The sequence below is a fragment of the Mustelus asterias genome, unplaced genomic scaffold (assembly GCF_964213995.1).
Source record: "Mustelus asterias unplaced genomic scaffold, sMusAst1.hap1.1 HAP1_SCAFFOLD_97, whole genome shotgun sequence".
Classification (NCBI taxonomy): Eukaryota; Metazoa; Chordata; class Chondrichthyes; order Carcharhiniformes; family Triakidae; genus Mustelus; species Mustelus asterias.
In genome coordinates, this window is record NW_027590145.1 from 998,663 (window position 1) to 1,020,778 (window position 22,116).

The 22,116-nt window shown below is 52.9% G+C and overlaps 1 protein-coding gene across 2 annotated transcripts; it reads right to left on the minus strand.

The window, feature by feature from the left end:
* Nucleotides 1-413: 413 nt before the first annotated feature.
* LOC144484270 (serine racemase-like) lies at nt 414-21,829 on the minus strand. 2 transcript variants are annotated; one of them, XM_078202795.1, is made up of 7 exons: nt 20,621-21,829; nt 17,736-17,865; nt 15,216-15,319; nt 10,848-10,967; nt 8,325-8,399; nt 2,157-2,366; nt 414-918 (listed from the first exon to the last, which is right to left on the minus strand). In XM_078202795.1, exons 1-7 carry the CDS (start codon nt 20,786-20,788, stop codon nt 724-726), a joined length of 1,002 nt encoding a protein of 333 aa, XP_078058921.1. In that variant the 5' UTR covers nt 20,789-21,829; the 3' UTR covers nt 414-723. The 2 variants fall into 2 exon arrangements, with proteins under 2 accessions (XP_078058921.1, XP_078058920.1); XM_078202794.1 differs by having other exon boundaries at nt 8,325-8,402.
* Between the last annotated feature and the right edge of the window lie 287 nt (nt 21,830-22,116).

Sequence of the window (22,116 nt, forward strand, 5' to 3'; positions counted from 1 at the left end):
GATTTACTAGGATGCTACCGGGACTTGATGGATTGAGTTGTAAGGAGAGGCTGGATAGACTGGGACTTTTTTCCCTGGAATGTAGAAGGCTGAGGGGTGACCTTATAGAGGTCTATAAAATAATGAGAGGCATAGATCAGCTAAATAGTCAATATCTTTTCCCAAAGGTAGGGGAGTCTAAAACTAGAGGGCATAGGTTTAAGGTGAGAGGGGAGAGATACAAAAGTGTGCAGAGGGGCAATTTTTTCACACAGAGGTTGGTGAGTGTCTGGAACGAGCTGCCAGAGGCAGTAGTAGAGGTGGGTACAATTTTATCTTTTAAAAAGCATTTAGACAGTTACATGGGTACGATGGGTATAGAGGGATATGGGCCAAATGCGGGCAATTGGGATTAGCTTCGGGGTTTTTAAAAAAAAAATAAGGGCGGCATGGACAAGTTGGGCCGAAGGGCCTGTTTCCATGTTGTAAACCTCTATGACTCTATGACCCCTGAAAGGGGCAGGAGCCTCTTCAGATGCAGTCAAATTAAACCCCAATTAATTCCCTCCACCCGGACACAATTAAACACAATCATAATACAATTAATATATTGCTTCCATTAATCAGCATCTTAATATTCCCCCGTTGATTTTCCTACTGAATATCCCACCACACAATGGCATGCTTTGTAGATGAAGCCCACTTTGCCGCGACCTCTGGCCAGCCCAGGTTTCGCCCCAGGGGTCACTTGGCAACCTGCGCCCCCTGGAGCCAGTCCAGGGCATCCAGGTCCACGTTGCCGCCGCTCAGCACCACGCAGACGTTGCGGAGGGGGCCCGGGAGGTCTCGGAAGCGGCTGGAGAGGACCGCCGCCACGCCCAGGCCAGCGGTGGGCTCGATCACCAGCTTCGCCCGCTCCCACATCAGCCGTGTAGCTCGCTGCAAAAGAAAAGAGCGGCATTTGTACAGAAGCCACCACTTCCTCAGGACATCCCTTTGGGGGCGGCACAGTGGATGAGCACTGCTGCCTCACAGCGCCAGGGACCCGCGTTCGATTCCCGGCTTGACTCACTGTCTGTGCGGAGTCTGCACATTCTCCCCCGTGTCTGTGTGGGTTTCCTCCGGGTGCTCCGGTTTCCTCCCACAGTCCAAAGATGTGCAGGTTAGGTGGATTGGTCATGCTACGTTGCCCCTTAGTGTCCAAAGATGTGCAGGTTAGGTGGATTGGCCATGCTAAATTGCCCCTTAGTGTCCAAAGATGTGCAGGTTAGGTGGATTGGCCATGCTAAATTGCACCTTAGTGTCCAAAGATGTGCGGGTTAGGTGGATTGGCCATGCTAAATTGCACCTTAGTGTCCAAAGATGTGTGGGTTAGGTGGATTGGCCATGCTAAATTGTCCCTTAGTGTCCAAAGATGTGCGGGTTAGGTGGATTGGCCATGCTAAATTGTCCCTTAGTGTCCAAAGATGTGCGGGTTAGGTGGATTGGCCGTGCTAAATTGCCCCTTAGTGTCCAAAGATGTGCGGGTTAGGTGGATTGGCCATGCTAAATTGTCCCTTAGTGTCCAAAGATGTGCGGGTTAGGTGGATTGGCCATGCTAAATTGTCCCTTAGTGTCCAAAGATGTGCGGGTTAGGTGGATTGGCCGTGCTAAATTGTCCCTTAGTGTCCAAAGATGTGCGGGTTAGGTGGATTGGCCATGCTAAATTGCACCTTAGTGTCCAAAGATGTGTGGGTTAGGTGGATTGGCCATGCTAAATTGTCCTTTAGTGTCCAAAGATGTGCGGGTTAGGTGGATTGGCCATGCTAAATTGTCCCTTAGTGTCCAAAGATGTGCGGGTTAGGTGGATTGGCCGTGCTAAATTGCCCCTTAGTGTCCAAAGATGTGCAGGTTAGGTGGATTGGCCATAGTAAATTGACCCTCGTGTCAGGGGATTAGCAGGGCTACGGGAATAGGGCCTGAGTGGGATTGTGGTCGGTGCAGACTCGATGGGCCGAATGGCTTCCTTCTGCACTGTGGGGATTCTATGTGGCAGTGCGTGGGGTAGCAGAGGGTGGTCCATCTCAACGCCAGTCATGGAATTAGTGGCGGGGGATTTGGAGTGGAGGCGATATGCAAACAATGCAACTGAAACACACGGCTGAAATTTGATGCACAGTAGGGTGAGGGCGAAGTACCTTAATTTCCTCTTCGCTGACAGTGAACACATCATCCACCAGGTCCCTGATGATGGGCCAGGTTTGGTCACCGATGCTGGTCTTCACTGCGTCGGCCACCGTCACAGGGGGGCTGGTGTTGGGGGTCAGACGGCCAGCTTGCTTGGAGCGGTAACAGTCATCCGCATTCTCTGGTTCCGCCGCGTAGATCTTGACCTGCGGACGCTGGGCCTGGGAGGACAGGCAGGTGGAAGCGGGAGGGAGGTTTGAGCATGTGGTCTAACATAACACAGCTTGCGTTTATGAACATAACACTCCCGATTACTGGCTCCAACTCTCCCTGCGTGCAACGCAGATGGCCATCTATGTCAGACTCCTATTTATTGACTACAGCTCAGCCTTCAACACCATTATTCCCACGAAACTCATCTGCAAACTCCGTGGCCTGGGCCTCGGCTCCTCCCTCTGCGACTGGATCCTGAACTCCCTAACCCACAGACCACAATCAGTAAGGATAGGTAACAACACCTCCTCCACGATCATCCTCAACACCGGTGCGCCACAAGGCTGTGTTCTCAGCCCCCTACGATACTCCTTACACACCTATGACTGTGCGGCCAAATTCCCCTCCAATTCGATTTTCAATTTTGCTGATGACACCACCGTAGTGGATCGGATCTCAAACAATGACGAGACAGAGTACAGGAATGAGATAGAGAATCTGGTGAACTGGTGCGGCAACAATAATCTCTCCCTCAATATCAACAAAACGAGGGAGATTGTCATCGACTTCAGGAAGCGTAAAGGAGAACATGTCCCTGTCTACATCAACGGGGACGAAGTAGAAATGGTCGAGAGCTTCAGGTTTTTAGGTGTTCAGATCACCAACAACCTGTCCTAGTCCCTCCACATCGATGCTATAGTCAAGAAAGCCCACCAACTTTCTCAGGAGGTTAAGGAAATTTGGCATGTCCGCTACGACTCTCACCAATTTTTACAGATGCACCATAGAAAGCATCCTTTCTGGATGTATCACAGCTTGGTATGGGCTCCTGCTCTGTCCAAAACTGCAAGAAACTACAAAGGATCGTGAACGTAGCCCAGTCCATCACACAAACCAGCCTCCCATCCATTGACTCCGTCTACACTTCCTGTTGCCTCGGGAAAGCAGCCAGCATAATTAAGCACCCCACGCATTTCAGATATATTCTCTTCCACCTTCTTCCATTGGGAAAAAGATACAAGAGTCTGAGGTCACGTACCAACTGACTCAAGAACAGCTTCTTCCCTGCTGCCATCAGACTTTTGAATGGTCCTATCTATGGGCAGCAAGGTGGCACAATGGTTAGCATTATTTACATGGGGTGGCACGGTGGCACAGTGGTTAGCATTATTTACATGGGGTGGCACGGTGGCACAGTGGTTAGCACTGCTGCCTCACAGCGCCAGGGACCCGGGTTCGATTCCCAGCTTGAGTCACTGTCTGTGTGGAGTCTGCACGTTCTCCCCGTGTCTGCGTGGGTTTCCTCCGGGTGCTCCGGTTTCCTCCCACAGTCTGAAAAACGTGCTGGTTAAGGTGGATTGGCCACGTTAAATTCTCCCTCAGTGTACCCGAACAGGCGCCGGAGTGTGGTGGCTGGGGGATTTTCACAGTAACTTCACTGAGGTGTTAATGTAAGCCTACGTGCGACACTAATAAATAAACTTTAAACTTTTATATTGAGCTGATCTTTCTCTACACCCTAGCTGTGACTGTAACACTACATTCTGCACCCTCTCCTTTCCTTCTCTATGAACGGTATGCTTTGTCTGTATAGCGCGCAAGGAATAGACCAATGAGTCTAACCTCAGTGGTTGGTAAGCTGATGGAGAAGATCCTGAGGGACAAGATTTATGAGCATTTAGAGAGGTTTAGTATGCTCAAGAATACTCAGCACAGCTTTGTCAAACGCAGATCGTGCCTTACGAGCCTGGTGGAGTTCTTCGAAAATGTGACTAAACACATTGATGAAGGGAAAGCGGTAGATGTGGTTTATCTGGATTTTAGCAAGGCGTTCGATAAGGTCCCCCATGCAAGGCTTTTAGAAAAAGTGAGAGGGCATGGGATCCAAGGGGCTGCTGCCCTGTGGATCCAGAACTGGCTTGCCCAAAGGAGGCAGAGAATGGGTATAGATGGGTCTTTTTCTAAATGGAGGTCGGTCACCAGTGGTGTGCCCCAGGGATCTGTTCTGGGACCCTTGCTGTTTGTCATTTTCATAAATGACCTGGATGAGGAAGTGGAGGGATGGGTTGGTAAGTTTGCCGACGACACGGAGGTTGGTGGTGTTGTGGATAGTTTGGAGGGATGTCAGAAGCTGCAGCGTGACATAGATAGGATGCAAGACTGGGCGGAGAAGTGGCAGATGGACTTCAACCCAGATAAATGCGTAGTGGTACATTTTGGCAGGTCAAATGGGATGAAGGAGTATAATATCAAGGGTAAGACTCTTAGCAGTGTAGAGGATCAGGAGGACCTTGGGGTCCGGGTCCATAGGACTCTTAAATCGGCCTCGCGGGTAGAGGAGGTGGTTAAGAAGGCGTATGGTGTGCTGGCCTTCATCAATCGAGGGATTGAGTTTAGGAGTCCGAGGATAATGATACAGCTATATAAGACCCTCGTCAGACCCCACTTGGAGTACTGTGCTCAGTTCTGGTCGCCTCAGTACAGGAATGATGTGGAAGCCATAGAAAGGGTGCAGCGGAGATTTACAAGGACGTTGCCTGGATTGAGTGGCATGCCTTATGAGGATAGGTTGAGGGAGCTCGGTCTTTTCTCCTTGGAGAGACGAAGGATGAGAGGTGACCTGATAGAGGTGTACGAGATGTTGAGAGGTATAGATCGGGTGGATTCTCGGAGGCTTTTTCCCAGGGCTGAAATGGCTGCTGCGAGAGGACACAGGTTTAAGGTGCTGGGGGGGTAGGTACAGGGAGATGTCAGGGGTAAGTTTTTCACTCAGAGGGTGGTGGGTGAGTGGAATCGGCTGCCGTCAGTGGTGGTGGAGGCAAACTCGGTGGAGGCAAAGTCTTTTAAGAGACTTCTGGGTGAGTACATGAGACTTAATAGGATTGAGGGTTATAGGTAAGCCTATATATAAGCCTAGGTAGGTAGGGACACGACCGGCGCAACTTGTGGGCCGAAGGGCCCGTTTGTGCTGTAGTTTTTCTGTGTTCTATGTTCTATGTAGAAGGTTGTTTTTACTTTAATTCGGGCATCATGATCGGCACGGGCTTGAAGGGACTGTTCCTGCGCTGTACTTTTCTTTGTTTTTTGTTCAGCCCCCCAGTAATTACTGGAGAGGGTTCAGGGAGGGCCACTGTTCTGTGGGGTTTCTCTGACGCGTTTGCCTCTGCTCAGATAACAGTTCCGATGATGACTCCGAGGAGTGTTCCTGTCGGCATGGACACTGCGTCCGAGGGAGGAATAGGTGCGAGTGCTACAAAGGTTTCCAGCTGGACGGCAGTGGAAAACGCAGAGGTATGTATGAAACTGGAATACCCACTGCAGTTGTACGTATGAAGGTTCCCTGTTTTATGTCAGTTTAAACTGGACACATCATGTTTCTGTTTTGCAATGTAAAGTATTGTCAAATGAGATGATTTAAACACTTCATTAGTCAGTACATACCATGATTTCATCGTACACTGCTCCATCAAACACAGGATCAGGCCGGAGTTAGATACAGAGTAAATCTCCCTCTACACTGTCCCCCATCAAACACTCCCAGGACAGGTACAGCACGGGGTTAGATACAGAGTAAAGCTCCCTCTACACTGTCCCCCATCAAACACTCCCAGGACAGGTACAGCACGGGGTTGGATACAGAGTAAAGCTCCCTCTACACTGTCCCCATCAAACACTCCCAGGACAGGTACAGCACGGGGTTAGATATAGAGTAAAGCTCCCTCTACACTGTCCCCCATCAAACACTCCCAGGACAGAGACAGCACGAGGTTAGATACAGAGTAAAGCTCCCTCTACACTGTCCCCCATCAAACACTCCCAGGACAGGTACAGCACGGGGTTAGATACAGAGTAAAGCTCCCTCTACACTGTCCCCCATCAAACACTCCCAGGACAGGTACAGCATGGGGTTAGATACAGAGTAAAGCTCCCTCTGCACTGTCCCCCATCAAACACTCCCAGGACAGGTACAGCACGGGGTTAGATACAGAGTAAAGCTCCCTCTACACTGTCCCCCCCATCAACCACTCCCAGGACAGGTACAACACGGGGTTAGATACCGAGTAAATCTCCCTCTACACTGTCCCCCATCAAACACTCCCAGGACAGGTACAGCATGGGGTTAGATACCGAGTAAAGCTCCCTCTACACTGTCCCCATCAAACACTCCCAGGACAGGTACAGCACGGAGTTAGATACAGAGTAAAGCTCCCTCTACACTGTCCCCCATCAAACACTCCCAGGACAGGTACAGCATGGGGTTAGATACAGAGTAAAGCTCCCTCTGCACTGTCCCCCATCAAACACTCCCAGGACAGGTACAGCACGGGGTTAGATGCAGAGTAAAGCTCCCTCTACACTGTCCCCCCCATCAACCACTCCCAGGACAGGTACAGCATGGGGTTAGATACCGAGTAAAGCTCCCTCTACACTGTCCCCCATCAAACGCTCCCAGGACAGGTACAGCACGGGGTTAGATACAGAGTAAAGCTCCGTCTACACTGTCCCCCATCAAACACTCCCAGGACAGGTAGGGCACGGGGTTAGATACAGAGTAAAGCTCCCACTACACCGCCCCCCATCAAACACTCCCAGGACAGGTACAGCACGGAGTTAGATACAGAGTAAAGCTCCCTCTGCACTGTCCCCCATCAAACACTCCCAGGACAGGTACAGCATGGGGTTAGATACAGAGTAAAGCTCCCTCTACACTGTCCCCCATCAAACACTCCCAGGACAGGTACAGCACTGGGTTAGATACAGAGTAAAGCTCCCTCTACACTGTTCCAATAAATCTTTCATCATCCCCAGCTCCAGAAGAGAGCTTCCAGAGCACTGTTGGGTTAACACAGATGTGGAGTTTGCCGACGACACGAAAGTTGGTGGGGTTGTGGATAGTCTGGAGGGATGTCAGAAGTTACAGAGGGACATAGATAGGATGCAAGACTGGGCGGAGAAGTGACAGATGGACTTCAACCCAGATAAATGCGGAGTGGTCCATTTTGGTAGGTCAAATGGGATGAAGGTGTACAATGTAAAGGGAAAGACTCTTAGGACTGCAGAGGATCAGAAGGACCTTGGGGTCCGGATCAATAGGACTCTAAAATCGGCCCCGCAGGTGGAGGAGGTGGTTAAGAAGGCGTATGGTGTGCTGGCCTTTATGAGTTTAGGAGTCCGGGGATAATGATGCAGCTATATAAGACCCTCGTCAGACCCCACTTGGAATACTGTGCTCAGTTCTGGTCGCCTCATTACAGGAAGGATGTGGAAAAGATTGAAAGGGTGCAGAGGAGATTTACAAGGATGTTGCCTGGATTGAGTGGCATGCCTTATGAGGATAGGCTGAGGGAGCTCGGTCTTTTCTCCTTGGAGAGACGAAGGATGAGAGGAGACCTAATAGATGTTAAGAGGCATAGATCGGGTGGACTCTCAGAGGCTTTTTCCCAGGGTGGAAATGGCTGCTACGAGAGGACACAGGTTTAAGGTGCTGGGGGGTAGGTACAGGGGAAATGTTAGGGGGAAGTTTTTCACACAGAGGGTGGTGGGCGAGTGGAATCGGCTATCGTCAGTGGTGGTGGAAGCAAACTCAATCGGGTCTTTTAAGAGACTCCTGGATGAGTACATGGGACTTAATAGGATGGAGGGTTATAGGTAGGCCTAAAAGGTAGGGATATGTTCGGCACAACTTGTGGGGCCAAAGGGCCTGTTTTGTGCTGTAGTTTTTCTATGTTTCTAACAATACTTTACACTGTATACTAATACATGTGACAATAATTGATCAAATATTGAGTTGATCTTTCTCTACACCCTAGCTGTGACTGTAACACTACATTCTGCACCCTCTCCTTTCCTTCTCCCCTATGTACTCTATGAATGGTATGCTTTGTCTGTATAGCGCGCAAGAAACAATACTTTTCACTGTATCCCAGCACATGTGACAAGAATAAATCAAATCATAAAGGTCCTACCTTGATGGCGACGGCGATTCCTGCCAGCATTCCTCCTCCCCCAACGGGTACCACCACTGCCTCCACATCTGGGACCTGCTTGACACAGAACCAACAGGTTACTATCCGGGAGGGCCTGGGGGAAGAGGCATGATACTGCAGCTGATGGGCCGGTGAAGCGTAGCATAGCTTTGGCAGCGCAGGCACTTGAGATACAGTGTGTGACTTATTCGAGAGATGGCGGGCGGCAAGTACTTGGGAGAAAACAGACGTCTCCGGGCCAACATTCCTCCACCACTGGCGGTCTTCCTCACCTCAAGTGAGTGCGGCTAGCAAAGTATTTGGGATCTTGGGACTTCATTGTTGAGTGCAAAGTTACATCGAACCTATACGAAGCGCGGGTTAGGCCACAACTAGGGCCCAGGATGACACGGTGGGTTAGCGCTGCTGCCTCACAGCGCCAGGGACCCGCGTTCGATTCCCGGTTCGGGCCACTGTCTGTGCGGAGTCTGCACGTTCTCCCCCCCGTGTCTGCGTGGGTCTCCTCCGGTTTCCTCCCACCAGTCCGAAAGACGTGCTGGTTAGGGTGCATTGGCCGTGCCAAATTCCCCCTCAGTGTAACCCGAATGAGCGCCGGAGTGTGGTGACTAGGGGATTTATATAGTAACTTCATTGCAGTGTTAATGTAAGCCTACTCGCGACGCTAATTAATAAACTAGAGTAGTGCGTTCAGTTCTATCCACACACACATTTGTGAGGGTCCGAGAGAGAGAGAAAGCGAGAGAGAGAGAGCGAGGGGGTGCGGAGAGAGATTTGCCCAGAACGGTTCATGGGATGAGGGGGTTTTAACTCCAAGGTGAGGAGTTGGAGAAGTTAGGGGTTGTTCCCCCTTGGAGAGAAGGAGATCAAGGGGGAGATTTGATCGAGGTGGACAAGACGATGACAGCTTTAGATAAGATGGATAAAGAAATGGTTCTATGGTTCTATCGGGTTCATGGATGAGAGGGGTGTGGAGGGATATGGTCCAAGTGCAGGTCAGTGGGACTAGGCATAAAATGGTTCGGCACAGACAAGAAGGGCCAAAAGGCCTGTTTCTGAGCTGTAATTTTCTACGGTTCTATGGTTAAAAGCTATTCCCATTGGGTTTCTTTTTATTCATTCCTGGAACATGGGCGTCGCTGGCTGGGCCAGCATTTATTGCCCATCCCTAGTTGCCCCTTGGAGGGCAGTTGAGAGTCAACCACCTTGCTGTGGGCTCTGGAGTCACATGTAGGCCAGACCGGGGTAAGGACGGCAGATTTCCTCCCCTATGGGGAACCAGATGGGTTTTTCCCAAAATGGGTCATCAGTAGATTCTTAATCCCAGATATTTTTTATTGAATTCAAATTCCACCATCTGCCGTGGCGGGATTCGAACCCGGGTCCCCCAGAACATTAGCTGAGTTTCTGGATTAATAGTCTAGCGATAATACCACTAGGCCACGGCCTCCCCCTAATGATGGGACAAGGACTGGGCAGGGTTGGGGTTGGGGGGTGTGGGGGCACAGATTGATGGTATTGGGCAAGGGAAGAGGAGGGGGAGCTGTGAGGAAGAACTATTATACAGAGGGAGGGGTAACAACCTGGAACTCGCTGATTACGTGGAGAAGATGAATCATTTCAACATGAAATTGGATGGGATTTGGGGGGAAAAAAAGCTCGCAGGGAATGGTGGTGGAACGGGTGGGGCGATGGGACTGACTGGATTGGTGTACAGGGAGCTGGCACAGGCTCGATGGGCTGAATGGTCACCTTTTGCACTCTAAGGTTCTATGATTCTCTTGCCTAATGACTAACGTGTCGGTCTGTTGGGAGGCTAATTGATAGGGATGGACAGGAGTTTTTAAAAGTTTAAAAGTTTATCTTTTAGTGTCACAAGTCAGGCTCACATCAACACCGCAATGAAGTTACTGTGAAAATCCCCCAGTCGCCACACTCTGGTGCCTGTTCGGTTTACACTGAGGGAGAATTTAGCACGGCCAATCCACCGAACCTACACATCTTTGGACACTAAGGGACAATTTAGCAGGGCCAATCCACCTAACCCGCACATCTTTGGACACTAAGGGACAATTTAGCATGGCCAATCCACCTAACCTACACATCTTTGGACACTAAGGGACAATTTAGCATGGCCAATCCACCTAACCTGCACATTTTTGGATTGTGGGAGGAAACCGGAGCACCCAGAGGAAACCCACGCAGACACGGGGAGAATGTGCAGACTCCTCACAGACAGTGACCCAAGGGTCGAACCTGGCGCTGTGAGGCAGCAGCGCTAACCACTGTGCCTGAGGGATCCCTTCTCACTCTTCTCAACTCCAATGAACACAATCCTGACCAACTTAGTCTCTCCTCATATGACAGACCCGCCACCCCAGGAATCAGCCTGGGAAACCCCCGCTGCGCTCCCTCTGTAGCAAGGACATCCTTCCTCAGATAAGGAGACCAAAACTGCACGCACAATGCTCCAGGTGTGGCCTCACCAACGCCCTGTACGATTACCTGCTGCAAGATCTCCAATCCGATGGTGCCCTGGCCCGCGATCACGAGGGGATTCTGAGCGGAATGGATCAGAATTCCTTGGGTTTCCCGAACAGTCTTGGATGCGGTTTCTATTCGGGACTAAAGGAAGAAGAACGGAAACACAACACAAATTAATTGACGAGAGTTGAGAGATGATACCTATCAGGAAAGGCCAAACAGAAGTTGGCCGCTTGCCACCAGTAAGGTGCAGACGGAGGGAGTGACCTGACTGAGACCTTGAAAAGAACAAGTGCTGCCGGAATGTACTGTTTTTGTGTCAAATTCCCAGCATTCGGGGCACTTTGTTCTGGCCAGTCGCTAATAAATCCAATTGGGGAATTCAAGAGAAACTTCTTTGCCCAGGGAGTGGGGGAGATGGTGGGACTCGCTCCCACGGGGGAGTGGGGGAGAATGTGGGACTCGCTCCCACGGGGGGAGTGGGGGAGAATGTGGGACTCGCTCCCACGGGGGGAGTGGGGGAGAATGTGGGACTCGCTCCCACAGGGAGTGGGGGAGAATGTGGGACTCGCTCCCACGGGGAGTGGGGGAGAATGTGGGACTCGCTCCCACGGGGGAGTGGGGGAGAATGTGGGACTCGCTCCCACGGGGGAGTGGGGGAGAATGTGGGACTCGCTCCCACGGGGGAGTGGGGGAGAATGTGGGACTCGCTCCCACGGGGGAGTGGGGGTGAATGTGGGACTCACTCCCACGGGGGAGTGGGGGTGAATGTGGGACTCACTCCCACGGGGGAGTGGGGGTGGAACGTGGGACTCACTCCCACGGGGGAGTGGGGGTGGAACGTGGGACTCACTCCCACGGGGAGTGGGGGAGAATGTGGAACTCGCTCCCACGGGGAGAGGGGGAGAATGTGGGAATCGCTCCCACGGGATTGGGGGGGGGAGAATGTGGGACTCGCTCCCACGGGGGAGTGGGGGTGGAACGTGGGACTCGCTCCCACGGGGATTGGGGTAGAATGTGGAACTCGCTCCCACGGGGAGTGGGGGAGAATGTGGGACTCGCTCCCATGGGGGAGTGGGGGAGAATGTGGAACTCGCTCCCATGGGGAGTGGGGGAGAATGTGGGACTCGCTCCCATGGGGAGTGGGGGAGAATGTGGGACTCACTCCCACGGGGGAGTGGGGGAGAATGTGGGAATCGCTCCCACGGGGAGTGGGGGAGAGAATGTGGAACCTGCTCCCACGGGGAGTGGGGGAGAATGTGGGACTCGCTCCCATGGGGAGTGGGGGAGAATGTGGGACTCGCTCCCACGGGGAGTGGGGGAGAATGTGGGACTCGCTCCCATGGGGAGTGGGGGAGAATGTGGGACTCGCTCCCATGGGGAGTGGGGGAGAATGTGGGACTCGCTCCCACGGGGAGTGGGGGAGAATGTGGGACTCGCTTCCACGGGGGAGTGGGGGAGAATGTGGGACTCGCTCACACGGGGAGTGGGGGAGAATGTGGGACTCGCTCCCACGGGATTGGGGGGGGGGGGGGTGTGACTCGCTTCCACGGGAAGTGGGGGAGAATGTGGGAATCGCTCCCATGGGGAGTGGGGGAGAATGTGGGACTCGCTTCCACGGGGAGTGGGGGAGAATGTGGGACTCGCTCCCACGGGGGAGTGGGGGAGAATGTGGGACTCGCTCCCACGGGGAGTGGGGGAGAATGTGGAACCCACTCCCACAGGGGAGTGAGGAGAATGATATAGATGGAGTTGGGACAGTGATGGGCAACATAGGCTGGTGAGTGGGTCGAATGAGTGGCACTCCTTCATCTCAGTGGGACGCAAGATTGAAATCGGGCTTGTTCACCGTGACCCTATGGATAAGATTAAATCATTTAATACACGCCGAATATTTCTAAACAAGTTGGAGAAAATGCTTCATCATTCATATATTAATGGGGGGGGGGGGGGGGCGCGCGCGCGGCGGCGATGGCCTCGTGGTATTATCGCTAGACCATTAATCCAGAATCTGAGCTAATGTTCTGAGGGAACCCGGGTTCGAATCCCGCCACGGCAGATGGTGGAATTTGAATTCAATAAAAACAAAATCTGGAATTAAGAATCTACTGATGACCCATTTTCGGAAAAACCCATCTGGTTCACCATCCATTGACTCCGTCAACACTTCCCGCTGCCTCGGGGAAAAGCAGCCGGCATAATCAAGGACCCCAGGCACCCCGGACATTCTCTCTTCCACCTTCTTCCGTCGGGAAAAAGATACAAAAGTCTGAGGTCACGTACCAACCGACTCAAGAACAGCTTCTTCCCTGCTGCTGTCAGACTTTTGAATGGGCCTACCTCGCATTAAGTTGATCACCCTAGCTGTGACTGTAACACTACATTCTGCACCCTCTCCTTTCCTTCTCTATGAACGGTATGCTTTGTCTGTATAGCGCACAAGAAACAATACTTTTCACTGTATCCCGATACATGTGACAATAATAAATCAAAATCAAATCGAAAGCTTTTTCCCTGCTGCCATCAGACTTTTGAATGAACCTACCTGATATGAAGCTGATCTTTCTGTACACCCTAGCTATGACGGTAACACTACATTCTGCACCCTCTCCTTTCCTTCTCCCCTATGTACTCTATGAACTGTATGCTTTGTCTGTATAGCGCGCAAGAAACAATACTTTTCACTGTATCCCAATACATGTAACAATAATAAATCTAATATTAAGTTGATCTTTCTCTCCACCCTAGCTGTGACTGTAACACTCCATTCTGCACCCTCTCCTTTCCTTCTCTATGAACGGTATGCTTTGTCTGCATAGCGCGCAGGAAACAATACTCTTCACTGTATCCCAATACGTGTGACAATAATAAATCAAATCAAATAATGTCCTTTAGGGAAGGAAATCTGCCGTCCTTACCCCGGTCTGGACTACATGTGGCTCCAGAGCCACAGCAATGTGGTTGTCTCTCAACTGCCCTCCAAGGGGCAACGAGGGATGGGCAATAAATGCTGGGCCCGGCCAGCGACGCCCATGTCCCACAGATGAATAACTGTCATCAACTCCAATAGTAGAAACAAAAGGAATTTTGACACTTTGGACACAGAGGGAGCGCAAGGCTCTCACAGTCAGTGTTGTGAGCAATCAGCACGCACCTCACTTCACTTGTCCTTGCTTTATGTGCGAATCATTTCAGTCACACCGGTAGGAAAAGAACTGCACCATTGGAAACTCTGTATGTGAGCAACAGTCAACAAAACGTCTCGTGGGGCCGCACGCAGAACTCTGATGAACCTCATGTGGCCCCTGGGCCGCAGGTTAGAATCAGAGAATCAGTGCAGAAGGAGGCCATTTGGCCCATCGAGTCTGCACCGACCACAATCCCACCCCGGCCCTATCCACACAACCCCTTGCATTTACCCTAGCTAGTCCCCCTGACACTCAGGGGCAATTTTAGCACGGCCAATCCACCTAACCCGCACATCTTTGGACGGTGGGAGGAAACCGGAGCACCCGGAGGAAACCCACGCAGACACAGGGGAGAGAACGTGCAGGACTCCGCACGGGCAGTGACCCGAGCCGGGAATCGAACGCGGGCGCTGTGAGGCAGCAGTGCTAACCCGCTGTGCCACCGTGTCGCCCACCGCAGAGCTCGGAAGGCAAGAAGCGAGATCCAGCTCACATAGGAGCTGGAGTCAGCAGTAACTGCAGCAATTTATCCTGGGCGCGTTGGGTTGGAAAGAGTGTGCTGAGATTCTGGCTCAAGGCATCACACCCCCTGGCCTGACCCTCTCACCTCACCCCTCTCCGGTTCCCCCTGCCCTTATTCGCCTCTCTCTCTGTTTTTCTAGTTTATTAATTAGTGTCAGAAGTCGGCTTACATTAACACTGCAATGAAGTTACTGTGAAAATCCCCTCGTCGCCACACTCCGGCGCCTGCTCAGGTAACACTGAGGGAGAATTTAGCATGGCCAATGCACCCCAACCAGCACGTCTTTCGGACTGTGGGAGGAAACCGGAGCACCCGGAGGAAACCCACGCAGACACGGGGAGAAAGTGCAGATTCCGCACAGACAGCGACCCAAGTCAGGAATCAAACCTGGGACCGTGAGGCAGCAGTGCTAACCACTGTGCCACCACACTCTGGCGCCTGTTCGGGTACACTCAGGGGCAGTTTAGCATGGCCAATCCACCTAACCAGCACGTCTTTCGGACTGTGGGAGGAAACCGGAGCACCCGGAGGAAACCCACGCAGACATGGGGAGAACGTGCAGACTCCACACAGACAGTGACCCAAGCTGGGAATTGAACCCGGGGTCCCTGGCGCTGTGAGGCAGCAGAGCTAACCATCTCTCTCCCCGCACCTCCCCACCAGCTGGTGATGCCTTACCTGGTCGGTGGGCTCGCACTCCACGATGTGCGCCCCATACTCCAGTATGGCGGCCTTCTTGCACTCCGGGGCTGTTCGGGGTACAACCACGTAGGAGGGGATCCCTGAAACAGTTCAAAAGACGCACACTGACACGGGGCTCATTCAAAGGGATCACTGAGAGCTCCTTCAACTCCAGGCTCCAAGTCGGGCATCACACAGCTTCTCACCGAGACTGCTGAAGGTTCACACTATTCAAAGCAACTTCAATGGTGAGAAAGACCAGGAAGAAGAACAGCTCCGTCACTGTGTAACACTGGGGTACAGTACTGGTGGGGACGGGTCTGTCACTGTATAACACTGGGGTACAGTACTGGTGGGGACGGGTCTGTCACTGTGTAACACTGGGGTACAGTACTGGTGGGGACGGGTCTGTCGCTGTGTAACACTGGGGTACAGTACTGGTGGGGACGGGTCTGTCACTGTGTAACACTGGGGTACAGTACTGGTGGGGACGGGTCTGTCACTGTGTAACACTGGGGTACAGTACTGGTGGGGACGGGTCTGTCACTGTATAACACTGGGGTACAGTACTGGTGGGGACGGGTCTGTCGCTGTATAACACTGGGGTACAGTACTGGTGGGGACGGGTCTGTCACTGTGTAACACTGGGGTACAGTACTGGTGGGGACGTGTCTGTCACTGTGTAACACTGGGGTACAGTACTGGTGGGGACGGGTCTGTCACTGTATAACACTGGGGTACAGTACTGGTGGGGACGGGTCTGTCGCTGTATAACACTGGGGTACAGTACTGGTGGGGACGGGTCTGTCACTGTATAACACTGGGGTACAGTACTGGTGGGGACGGGTCTGTCACTGTATAACACTGGGGTACAGTACTGGTGGGGACGGGTCTGTCGCTGTATAACACTGGGGTACAGTACAGGTGGGGACGGGTCTGTCACTGTATAACACTGGGGTACAGTACTGGTGGGGACGGGTCTGTCACTGTGTAACACTGGGGTACAGTACTGGTGGGGATGGGTCTGTCACTGTAACACTGGGGTACAGTACTGGTGGGGAAGGGTCTGTCACTGTATAACGCTGGGGTACAGTACTGGTGGGGACGGGTCTGTTACTGTATAACACTGGGGTACAGTACTGGTGGGGACGGGTCTGTCTCTGTATAACACTGTGGTACAGTACTGGTGGGGACGGGTCTGTTACTGTATAACACTGGGGTACAGTACTGGTGGGGATGGGTCTGTCACTGTATAACACTGGGGTACAGTACTGGTGGGGACGGGTCTGTCGCTGTGTAACACTGGGGTACAGTACTGGTGGGGACGGGTCTGTCTCTGTATAACACTGGGGTACAGTACTGGTGGGGACGGGTCTGTCGCTGTATAACACTGGGGTACAGTACTGGTGGGGACGGGTCTGTCACTATAACACTGGGGTACAGTACTGGTGGGGACGGGTCTGTCGCTGTATAACACTGGGGTACAGTACTGGTGGGGACGAGTCTGTCACTGTATAACACTGGGGTACAGTACTGGTGGGGACGGGTCTGTCACTGTATAACACTGGGGTACAGTACTGGTGGGGACGGGTCTGTCACTGTATAACACTGGGGTACAGTACTGGTGAGGACGGGTCTGTCGCTGTGTAACACTGGGGTACAGTACTGGTGGGGACGGGTCTGTCACTGTAACACTGGGGTACAGTACTGGTGGGGACGGGTCTGTCACTGTATAACACTGGGGTACAGTACTGGTGGGGACGGGTCTGTCACTGTATAACACTGGGGTACAGTACTGGTGGGGACGGGTCTGTCACTGTATAACACTGGGGTACAGTACTGGTGGGGACGGGTCTGTCACTGTATAACACTGGGGTACAGTACTGGTGAGGACGGGTCTGTCGCTGTGTAACACTGGGGTACAGTACTGGTGGGGACGGGTCTGTCACTGTAACACTGGGGTACAGTACTGGTGGGGACGGGTCTGTCACTGTATAACACTGGGGTACAGTACTGGTGGGGACGGGTCTGTCACTGTATAACACTGGGGTACAGTACTGGTGGGGACGGGTCTGTCACTGTATAACACTGGGGTACAGTACTGGTGGGGACGGGTCTGTCGCTGTGTAACACTGGGGTACAGTACTGGTGGGGACGGGTCGGTCACTGTAACACTGGGTACAGTACTGGTGGGGACGGGTCTGTCGCTGTATAACACTGGGGTACAGTACTGGTGGGGATGGGTCTGTCACTGTATAACACTGGGGTACAGTACTGGTGGGGATGGGTCTGTCACTGTATAACACTGGGGTACAGTACTGGTGGGGACGGGTCTGTCACTGTATAACACTGGGGTACAGTACTGGTGGGGACGGGTCTGTCGCTGTGTAACACTGGGGTACAGTACTGGTGGGGATGGGTCTGTCGCTGTGTAACACTGGGGTACAGTACTGGTGGGGACGGGTCTGTCACTGTATAACACTGGGGTACAGTACTGGTGGGGACAGATTTCTGTACCTTGCATTCGGGCAGCCAGGGCCAGGGCCTGGCCGTGATTGCCGCTGCTGTGTGTCACCACCGCTCTAACCTCCTCGCCATTTTCCCTCCTCATGGTCAGGTTGGACAGCGCGTTCAGTGCTCCTCGGATCTGAAAGAATTGACAAACCTCATCAGCTCAGCGGGGAAAAGAAAACCACTGCAGCCTTCATTTTAAAATTCTCTCCATCGTCTCCTACACCCCTCCCTGTCTCTGTAACCTCCTCCAGCCCCGACACCCCCTCCCTATCTCTGTAACCTCCTCCAGCCCCGACACCCTCTCCCTATCTCTGTAACCTCCTCCAGCCCCGACACCCTCTCCCTATCTCTGTAACCTCCTCCAGCCCCTACACGCTCTCCCTGTCTCTGTAACGTCCTCCAGCCCCTACACCCCCTGTCTCTGTAACCTCCTCCAGCCCCCACACCCCCTCCCTATCTCTGTAACCACCTCCAGCCCCTACACCCCCTCCCTATCTCTGTAACCTCCTCCAGCCCCTACACCTCTCCCTATCTCTGTAACCTCCTCCAGCCTCTGCACCCACCCCCCCCCATCTCTGTAACCTCCTCCAGCCCCTACATCCCCCCCATCTCTGTAACCTCCTCCAGCCCCTACATCCCCCCCATCTCTGTAACCTCCTCCAGCCCCTACACCCCTCCCTATCTCTGTAATCTCCTCCAGCCTCTGCACCCCCCCCCCCCCATCTCTGTAACATCCTCCAGCCCCTACACTCCCTCCCAATTTCCATAACCTCCTCCAGCCCCTACACCCCTCCCTATCTCTGTAACCTCCTCCAGCTCCTTCATCCCCTCCCTATCTCTGTAACATCCTCCAGCCCCTACATCCCCTCCCTATCTCTGTAACATCCTCCAGCCCCTACACCCCTCCCTATCTCTGTAACCTCCTCCAGCTCCTTCATCCCCTCCCTATCTCTGTAACCTCCTCCAGCTCCTTCATCCCCTCCCTATCTCTGTAACATCCTCCAGCCCCTACATCCCCTCCCTATCTCTGTAACATCCTCCAGCCCCATATCCCCTCCCTGTCTCTGTAACCTCTTCCAGCCCCCTACACCCCCTCCCTATCTCTGTAACCTCCTCCAGCCCCCACAACCCTCCCTATCTCTGTAACCTCCTCCAGCCCCTACACCCTCCCTATCTCTGTAACCTCCTCCAGGCCCTACACCCCTCCCTATCTCTGAAACCTCCTCCAGCCCCTACATCCCCTCCCCATCTCTGTAACCTCTTCCAGCCCCCACAACCCTCCCTATCTCTGTAACCTTCTCCAGCCCCTACACACTCCTCCCTACATCCTGCAAACTGCAACGTCCTCCAGCCCCTACAACCCTCCCTATCTCTGTAACCAACTCCATCCCTTACAACCCTCCCTATCTCTGTAACCATCTCCAGCCCCTACACTCCCTCCCTATCTCTGTAACCACCTCCAGACCCTATAACCCTCCCCATCTCTGTAACCTCCTCCAGCCCCTACACCCCCTCCCTATCTCTGTAAATTCCTAAGGCCCCTACCAACAACCTTCAATCATCTTTGCACTCCTCCACTTCCAGCTTCTCAAGCAACCCTGATTCCCATCGCTCCATCATTGGGATTGTGTCCAGTGGGAGTGAACAGGAAGGGGTTTGGGTCCATTGGGATTGTATACAGTGGGAGTGAATGTAAGGGGTTTGGATCCATTGGGATTGTGCACAGTGGGAGTGAATGGGAAGGGGTTTGGATCCATTGGGATTGTATACAGTGGGAGTGAATGGGAAGGGGTTTGGATCCATTGGGATTGTATACAGTGGGAGTGAATGGAAAGGGGTTTGGATCCATTGGGATTGTGCATAGTGGGGGTGAACGGGAAGGGGTTTGGGCCATTGGGATTGTGTACAGTGGGAGTGAACGGGAAGGGGTTTGGGTCCATTGGGCTTGTGTTCAGTGGGAGTGAACGGGAAGGGGTTTGGGTCCATTAGGATTGTGTTCAGTGGGAGTGAATGGAAAGGGGTTTGGGTCCATTGGGATTGTGTACAGTGGGAGTGAAGGGGTTTGGGTCCATTAGGATTGTGTACAGTGGGAGTGAACGGGAAGGAGTTTGGGTCTATTGGGATTGTGTACAGTGGGAGTGAACGGGAAGGCGGTTGGATCCATTGGGATTGTGCACAGTGGGAGTGAACGGGAAGGAGTTTGGGCCTATTGCGATTGTGCACAGTGGGAGTCAATGGGAAGGGGCTTTGGTCCATTGGGATTGTGGACAGTGGGAGGGAAGGGGTTTGGGTCCATTGGGATTGTGTACAGTGGGAGTGAATGGGAAGGGGTTTTGCTCCATTGGGATTGTGGACAGTGGGAGTGAACGGGAAGGGGTTTGGGTCCATTGGGATTGTGTACAGTGGGAGTGAACGGGAAGGGGTTTGGGTCCATTGGGATTGTGTACAGTGGGAGTGAACGGGAAGGGGTTTGGGTCCATTGGGATTGTGTACAGTGGGAGTGAACGGGAAGGGGTTTGGGTCCATTGGGATTGTGCACAGTGGGAGTGAACAGGAATGGGTTTGGGCCTATTGGGATCGTGTACAGTGGGAGTGAACGGGAAGGGGTTTGGGTCCATTGGGATTGTGCACAGTGGGAGTGAATGGGAATGGGTTTGGGTCCATTGGGATTGTGCACAGTGGGAGTGAACGGGAAGAGGCTTGGGTCCATTGGGATTGTGCACAGTGGGAGTGAACGGGAATGGGTTTGGGTCCACTGGGACTGAATGCGTCCCTTGTGTTTTGCGACCCACATCCAATTCTATTTCTTAAGCCCCCGTCCTTCCTCCAACTCCGCAAAGTATCCGAGCTTGTCAGATCGGCAGTTCAACGTCTGATGGGTGTCCTACCTTAAAAGATCCTGTTTTTTGGAAAAGTTCACACTTGAAGAAGAGCTTCCGTTCAGCCCAGTTGTCCAGGGTGGAGTTGGTGAGAACTGGGGTCAAGTGGACTAGGGCACTGATGGTCGCTTGGGCCTTCTGGACACTCGCCAGAGAGACACAGTGCTGGGTTGGCATGGCTAAGGACCAAGTGGTGCCAAATGGGATTGGGGGTGGCGGGGTGGGGCGGGGGCGGGGGATCTGGTGTTTCTCAAGTGTGGGTGCCAACTCGATGGGGTTCTTCTACACTGTATGAAATAGGGAGATTAAACAGGAACTGTAGAAAATAGCAGTTAGACCGCGGTTGGGAGTATTGAGTACAGTCCCAGCCTACCACACAGGAAGGATGGAATTGCAACGTTGAAGGGTAGGGTGGAAATTCGTGACCGTGTTGGCGGGGAAAATTTTAACCTGAAGGAAAGAATTGGGAATTTCTTTGTTTGGGGGAGGGGAGGAAGTGGGGAGGGGATTTAATAAATATATAAAATGAAAGTGCTAGACGGAGAATGGATAGGAAACCTTACTTCCCTCAAGAGTGGGGCTCAGTAACCAGGAAGGTATAGATTTAAAGTATTGATGTATGGATTAATTGAAGATTATTTGTGATTTCCAACAGGAAGGATGGAATTGTAATGTCGGTGGAAATGTGTGACCGTGTTGGCAGGAGGGGAAATTTTAGTCAGGGGGGAAATAATGGATAGATTGGGGGTTTAGGGGGGGATTTAATTGATGTATGAAATGGGAATCTTAGACAAAGAGTGGATAGGAAACCCTACTTTCCTTAAGAGTGGGGTTCAATAACCAGGAAGGCATAAAGTATGGATAAAAGGATTAATTGAAGGGTATTTGTGATCTACAAAGGCACAAACCCTCATCACATTTCAGAAAACACCTCAGTCTGCCATTAATCTGGGGTTCAGGAGCTGGAATGTGGGATTAGGCAGGGATAGCACCTTTTTTTGGGATGGGCAGAATGGCCTCCCTGGGTGAGGTTATTATTTCTGACAGAGGGCAGAGGCAAGGGGAGTCACACAGGCACAGAGAGAGAGGAAAAAGAATGAGGTGATGCCCGCCTTTGCCGAATACCCGACCCAGATTAACATGGCCGCCAGGGGGGGGTCAGGCTTCAGGACGTCCGCTAGGCCGCGGCGTTGCCCTGGCAACCGCGGCTCGGGATGGCGGCGCGGCCAGATCCTTTGGCCCCGCCTCTTCTCGCGCGGCTCTGGCCCCGCCTTCCCAACGGCCGCACTGGCCCTGCCCTTCAATGGCCGCACTGGCCCCGTCCCCCAAACGGCCACACTGGCCCCGCCCCCTGCACGCACTCCTCTGTCTTCCCCTCCTCAGCGGCCCGGCTGGCTCCTCTGGCCCCGCCCCCTGCACGCACTCCTCTGCCTTCGCCCCCCCTCCTCACCGGCTCGGCAGGCCCCGCCCCCTGCACGCACACCTCTGTCCCCGCCCTCGAACAA